This window comes from Zeus faber (assembly GCF_960531495.2).
Source record: "Zeus faber genome assembly, chromosome: 22".
Lineage (NCBI taxonomy): Eukaryota > Metazoa > Chordata > Actinopteri > Zeiformes > Zeidae > Zeus > Zeus faber.
Genome location: NC_137209.1, coordinates 19,108,846 through 19,116,345, shown reverse-complemented (window position 1 = coordinate 19,116,345; position 7,500 = coordinate 19,108,846). Strand labels below are relative to the sequence as shown.

Here is a 7,500-nt window from a genome sequence, read left to right as displayed (position 1 = left end):
CCCTTCCTGTTTCTCATCTCTCACTTCCTGCTTCTAGTCCCTCACTTCCTGTTTCTAGTCGCAATCTTCCTGTTTGTAGTCCTGTACGTCCTCTTTCTCGTCTTTCTCTTCCTGCTTCAAGTCTTCCTAGTTTCTCACTTCCTGTTTCTTGTCTCTCACTTCTTGCTTCTTGGCTCTTACTGTTTCTAGTCTCTCACTTCCTGGTTGTAGTCCTTTACTTGCTGATCTCTCACATCCTGTTTTTATTATCTCACTTCCTGCTTCTAGTCTCTCCCTTCCTGTTTCTCATCTCTCACTTCTTGCTTCTAGTCTGTTACTGTTTCTAGTCTCTCACTCCCTGTTTCTCATCTCTCGCTTCCTGCTTCTAGTCCCTCACTTCCTGTTTCTAGTCTCAATCTTCCTGTTTGTAGTCCTGTACGTCCTCTTTCTCGTCTCTCTCTTCCTGCTTCAAGTCTCCCTAGTCTCGCACTTCCTGCTTCTAGTGTCTCACTTCCTGTTTCTTGTCGCTCACTTCTTGCTTCTCGGCTCTTACTGTTTTTAGTCCCTCACTTCCTGTTTCTAGTCTCTCACTTCCTGCTTCTAGTGTCCCACTTCCTGTTTCTTGTCGCTCACTTCTTGCTTCTCGGCTCTCACTGTTTCTTAGTCTCTCACTTCCTGTTTCTCGTCTCTCATTTCCTGCTTCTGGTCTCTCCTTCCATGTTTTGAGTCCCTCACTTCCTGTTTGTAGTCCTTTACCTCCTCTTTCTAGTCTCCCACTTCCTGATCTAGTCTCTTATACTCGCGTGGAAGTCGCCAAAACAGCTGGTGGAAGCGTCAAATGAACCCTGGAAAACCAGTTCAAATTCACGGCATGCGACCATTCTTTCCGCCGCTTTGACATATTAAGACTCTGTGATTATGCTGTGAGCCTCTTGTTGCCGAAAAGAAGGGTCGACATGTTTTTAAATGCTTAGATGTATGCGCCCTTAGCCCGCGCTCGAGCACAGCGAGGGGCTGCGGCGGAGCGCGAACCTACGCTCACACACGGGGCCAGAATCGGCTCATTCCGCCGGGGACGCTTACATATAGGTGCTAGGAACTTGTTCGATCTCGATCTCCCTTGTCAAGCTCAAGTTCGGTGTCTCGTTTCGTTTGATTAAAAGCATTTTCCACGTGCGTTGTTGCCTGATGTCGTACGGCAAAAAACGCATTCGTCAAGACCCCGTCACGTCTTTCTCAGACGTTACTCTGCCAAGCACCAAAAAAATATATATATATGCGTTGTCGGGGCGGTTTGGTTTGAGCAGCCACACCCGTCTCGGGACTTGGTGATCGGACCCGGGATCAGTGTGGCTGCAGGCCTGTTGATTGTTGGAATAAACAACGAGCAGCAGGCAAAACTCCCGTCCCCCGGCAACACACTGGAGAGGAGCTCTTGCCGTGACACCTTGCACGTTTGCCGGCTCCACCCTGACCCCCTCGCTGCAGTAAAAACTGCTGTGGTCTCAACCCCATCCTCTGGGAGGGCCCTGAAAACACCAGTCGGGTGGCGTGTGGCAGGCGGCTCTGCCTCAATATTATCATTGAGACTACTGTTATATATTAGCAAGCAACATCTAAGTAAATTACTGCAGCTGTGGGCACGTTCATTTGTTAACTGCTCGGTAGAGCCACCAACAACGATTATCTTCAGTAACAATTCGAGATTCAAGAGGTCTATTCATCACATATATACGGTATACATACTGTCATACATATATGCAGGAAAATGTCAATGCAACGCACTCGTGATTACACACAATATTTTCTAGACTGAACACAATAGCTACCTAAAAATTTCTACTTGACTAACGAACTGATTCCTAAAACGTAGTGCAGTAGGTAAGTCGAGAAGCGGCTCGTGTGTGTGACTCAGTGGGGACCCCCCGCTGAGTTCAGCGTTGACCGTTCTTATGGCTTGCGGGGAGAAACTCTGGCCCAGTCTCTCTGTTCTCGCCGTGTGTCTCAATGAATCTGTCGATAATTTTCTCGATTAGTCAACCAGTTGTTTTCGTAGTGTAATTTCAAGCTTATTCTAAAGGGAAACGAAACAGCCGCATAAGACAGAGAAGGAAGGAAACACGTGCAAATGGACAAAACACGAGTAAATGAAGAAAACGTCTTCACCAATATGACAGCACATGCTCACGCGCGTGATACCTAGAAAACCCCACTATCACCCAGCCGGTGGAAGCCACATCTCTGGAAGATCTCACTGACATGGTCTGAAATAAAAACCACGGCTGGATACAAAAGTTGTTTTTTTGATCTACTGATTGCATGTAGTATCAATGTGCTGCCGATAAATCGTGCATCCGCTCATGTCACTTCATGTGGCTTTGATTTTTCAGTTCATGTGGTGGCGTTCGTGTGTGCAAAGCGTTTAGGTGTGCAGTTCGTTCGACACGTCTGGATTTGCGGCGCCTTATCTCAGGGCTGCATGTGTGTTGCGAAATTGGTGAAGATGTTCTCCTGAAATTTGCTGGTGTTGTGTCTATTTGCGTTTGTTTTCTTAAGCTGCAGCGGGGCCACCGTATCGTACCGGCTGGATTGCACAAATCAGGTCCTGTACACACACCGACAAATTGACAAATATGCACAGTGACCAAACTAACTTACTTCCTCTTTCAAACGCTATTTTAGCGCTGGTTTTAACTCCGCCGTTGCACCGACCCGGTCGGTTACACTCTTGTGGGAGGAATTCTTCTGCAATGATCGGTGAGGTTGATCCGCCGCTACGAGAAAACAAAAACTAAGACATTTATTCTGCAGAATAAAGAGAAAGATTCGGTCGCGCTCCAGAGCAGCGTTCTGACCGGTCTGGTGTTATTTCTGATGAAGAGGGCTTTATCCCAAAGACAGAGGGTGTGGCCTTGGTCAAAAGTCATTTACGAGACTGTACCCCTCGCCTGGCTGCCGGGGTGTTACCCTCAAGCAGTGAATTCACAGGTACTTGCAAACTTTTGCTGGCAGACGCGGATTATAACCCTTCACAATGCACCCCCCAAGCTCCCCTGGGGCGATTCTTCATCTCCATACGAGGTAAACGGGACGAAATGTGATCTGGTTCTTCAATGTTCGAATGACGTTGTACGTTGACAACAGTTCTCTTTACATAAACTCCGGGGACTCCCTCTGGGGGGGGGCTCCTGGAAACACAGGGGCAATGTTTTAAACCCCCCCCCCCATCTACAGGTAGAGGCTATTGTCCTCATTCAAATAGTTGATCCTACGCATTTTTTTTCTCTCGCACTGTCCAGAGGTCACCCAGAGGTGGAGCTTGACCTCTGCGTGACCTCTAGCGGGAACTCTGGGCGGATGCTGATCAGAAACTCCACATGGTTGGTCCAAATCCCTTTTTAATAAGTACTCTGTAACTTATGTTTTGAATGGTATAATACAAATAAAGTTTATTAATATATATGTATACTGTATATATGTATATACTGTAAATATATATATATATATATATATATATATATAGATAGATAGATAGATAGATAGATAGATAGATAGATAGATAGATAGATAGATAGATAGATAGATAGATAGATAGATAGATATAGATAGATAGATAGTAAGAATAAAGTAATACAAGTACAAATCCATAAGATTTTCATTATGCAATAAACCTTAAATTAAAAAAATGAAGAATTTGGCAAGATATAATAAACTTAAAAATCAAAAATAAACAATAAAAACAAATGTAAAAATAAACAATAAACAAGAAAAATTTTGCAATACGCAATAAAGCTTAAAAAACAGTAAACATTAAAATTCAACCTTAAAGCAAATATTGATATGAAATACAATATATATCACATAAAATCTGTACATATGCTTGTTGCAGGTCTATTACTACTGTCATTTTATTTTTCATCTTTTGTTATTATTACTATTATAACTGTTTTTTCCTTCTTTACATGCTATCCTGCAATCAACAACACTTCCCCCATGTGTCCCTACTCTTACTCCCCGATTATCGCCAAGGTCTTGAGCTCGGACACGCTCTGGGCATCGGCACGGTGGCTCCGCCCGCCCTTGTTCCCGGCCCCGCCCGGGACCACGTCCGGGTCCGGCTCCTTCCCGAGCGACCGGGCCAGCCGGCTGGACATGGAGCTGCGGGTCTCTGAGTAGGTCCCCTCAAACAGCTTCCCCATGAAGCCGAGGCCGGCGCGGCGGATGTGCGAGCTGCCGGCGAACACATACAGCACCGGGTTGACGGCGCTGCTGAGGAAGGCGAAGGCCGTGACGTTGGGCCGCGCCACCTTTGCCGCTCGGACCACCGCCTCGTTGCGCTGCAGCAGGCCGGCCACCTGGGGGAAGGGGAAACACGGTGGGGACGGGAGATGGGTTGGGTGGCTCGTTGGAATGACCGGGTCTGACCGCTCAAAAGGGGTTGACAATGACGGTTACTACAGGCAACCACTTCTCCGTTTTTATACCACGCTGCCTACACGCGTTCCTGCCGACGCTAGCGAGTGGCGCCATCTTTTGAAGCCACATAGAAACTACAACGGAAGAGTTTAAGAGATGACCGCAGACGTTTGATTTTCCAAATCAGCCAACGTCCCACTTGGTGTGTCTCATTTAACTCCGGCTCTCGTGAATCGATTTGATATTAAATAAAATGTGTGTCGGGCAATGTTTTTAACCGGAGCGCATAGTTCCCTTGCGTCGCTGCGGACTATCTTTCTCTGAACTCTCAAGTTCTTCCTGAGGCTCTTACCACAGTGACATTTTGCCAGTGATCGAGGGCAAGTCCCCCACTCTCAAAACGCCAAAAGTCCCTAAGTCTCTCATTGTACGACCAATAAAAACCGAGTCGGTCACTTCGGAGTCCCATGTGAATACTCCACTCTCCGTGTTACAAAAGCTCATCCGGGTGTCAAAAGGGACACCCTCCCCCCGTCCCCGCACCCGTATCTAGGTCTTGCAGTGGGACGGCTATGCGATCTGCCGGAGCGCATCTGGAGGCGGTCTGGCTCGCGTTGGGATGGGGTCTCGCCTCACCCCGCCTCCCTTCCCGACGCGACAGGAACGAGATGACCGGAACATATTAACACCGGGCGTAGATGCAAAGGCCCGTGACGGGGCGTCATGATCCAGATAACGTATATAGATACAGATCACATCTGAGTGCCGGGCGTAAAAAAAAAAAAAAGTGTCCGACCACACAATTCAAGACCCTTGTTGGAGCCTTCATTTCAACGTCTGAAGGAACCCCACCTGCATGAAGTTGACCACGTGGTAGGGCAGCCAGAAGAGGGCGAACGCCCCCACGATGAGCAGGATGAGGCGGTTGCTCTGGCCCTTGCGCTGGAACACGGCGGAGCGCAGGCGGAGGAGGACGGAGGTGTAGCAGGCGAGGATGAGGCTGAAGGGCAGCAGGAAGCTCATCACGCTCTCCGTCAGGAACTGGAAGACCTGGTGGCCCGCGCTGTCCCAGTGGTAGAGCTGGCACAGGTAGAGCGAGGCGTTGGTGGGCAGGTACACTTTCCGGTTGCTGCAGGGCGAGGGCGGTGGAGAGCGAGAGAGAGAGAGAGGGGTGGAGAAAACATTTCAATGGAAAATCATTTATTTCATGGCTTAAAAACAAAAAAGGAAAAAATAAATCTTTGCTGTAAACTTGGAAAGCAGCCATTTCTGAACCGGTGTGTTCACTGTGGATAATCTTTGGGTGCGACTGCCATGGTGGCGTAGCTGGTCATAAACTAAATTGAAACCAGACTCTTATGGGCGGTTTTGTAGACACACATCAGGCCTAATCTTTGACCGAATCAAACTTTTAATCTGGACTAACTGAAATAGCCTTCCTCAGTCATGGTTTTAAAATAAGTCTCAGACTTGCGAGCCTTTGTTTAAAAAAATCGTATTTCCAGAAGGAAGATCACAGCTGAGATCACAAGTGAAGGTTCAAATTAAATCTTCGGATTAGTGGGCGTGGCCTACAGGTCGACCTTGACAACAGAGGAAATGGACGATCTGGACAAAGACCAAGACAGAAGGAGCTGACTAGTCCTCCATCACCGCAGTCTCGGACTTCCTAGTCTACAACTAATTCATCTTCAATTAGACAACCTCGAAGAAAGCGATCCTTTGAATTCTGGATTTATTTAAGGAGGATTCATTTAGCTCTGATTTAGATTAAACCCCGCCTGGGAAACCGCCTTCTGGGGTGGTTTCGACACCTCCCCTCAGCCGGAGCCACAGCGGAAATCTAATCTTGGGCAACTGAGGAAGAAGGGATTGCAGGGGCTGCAGTGATGTCACCATACTCTGCTTTGGTGAGCTCAGAAAGGAAATCCCCAAACTCTCTGTTCTCGTCACCGTTGACGACACCTGTGTTTATAATCGGATATTGCTTTAGTTGGCTTACTAAAGCTTGAAATGTATGTTTTAGTGATTAAGTCGCACTTCTACCTCTCTATCAAGTGTGCAGTTGGTGTAAGTAGTGGCTTCAACTAGCGTGTCTTGGTGTAGGCGAAAGTGTTGTATGCACCAAAGTTTTAGTCGTTTTAGGTGGTTTATTTTTAGTCAGGAGGGTAGCTCTAAGATTAATCTTATCAAGTTATCTGTACTTTTAGGGAGTGCCCTTGGCCAAACTGTCCTTCTCGGCCCCGTCTGAAGCTCTCGTGTGAGTGACCAGCGCCTACTGTACCTGCGGTAGAAGGGCATGGGCAGAGACAGCGCGAAGGCGAAGACCCAGACCCCCAGCAGGATGGCCAGCAGGGAGCGCTTGGTCCTCATCCTCTGCGAGGCGAAGGGGCGTGTCACGGCCAGCCAGCGGTCGGCGCTCATCAGGGCGATCAGGTAGATGGACACGTACATGTTGACGGAGGACAGGTAGTGCACGAGCTTGCACGCCGCCGAGCCGAACTCCCAGCCGCGGCGGGCGGCCAGGTAGCGCAGCATGAAGGGCGCGCTGAGCAACACCAGGGCATCGGCCACCGCCAGGTTGAGCACCAGCAGGCAGGTCACCGATCGCTTCTTCACCTGGCAACACACCGACCACACCACGAACAGGTTGCCGGGGAAGCCCAGCACGAACGCCAGGACGAGGATGCTGATGCCGATTTGGGCAGAGTAGGAAAGAGGGGGGGCCAAGGAGGAGGAGGAGGGCGATGACGAGGACGACGAGGAGGTGTTGCTAATAAGCAACTGGAGCAGGGGGGCGGTGGTGGCTGCCGCCATCTGGTGGAGGAAGTGAAGGCGTGGAGATGCGTGGCTTGGCGAGTTTTAAAGCGTCCACGGGTTGGTGGGGTTCTGGAAAGCAATATTTTCAATTCAAGGACTTTTCAAGCACCTTAGCACAAAAGGGGCTATTTTGTAAAGTGTCCCAGTACTTGTACTTCTGAGGACAAATTACCGTACGCCAAGCAGCTCGAGGACCTGGTAAGATCAACGAGGTGTTTTTTTTCAATTCTTTCTTTGTATTATGTTTGTACATTGAATTGCATCAAAGGACGTTCGTGATTATGG

General features: G+C 48.5%; 1 protein-coding gene across 1 annotated transcript; it reads right to left on the bottom strand.

The window, feature by feature from the left end:
• Positions 1 to 3,986: 3,986 nt before the first annotated feature.
• ltb4r (leukotriene B4 receptor) lies at positions 3,987 to 7,212 on the bottom strand (the record flags this gene model as incomplete). The annotated part of the gene is made up of 3 exons (XM_080023594.1): positions 3,987 to 4,334; positions 5,248 to 5,524; positions 6,680 to 7,212. 3 exons carry the CDS (start codon positions 7,210 to 7,212, stop codon positions 3,987 to 3,989), a joined length of 1,158 nt encoding a protein of 385 aa, XP_079879720.1.
• Between the last annotated feature and the right edge of the window lie 288 nt (positions 7,213 to 7,500).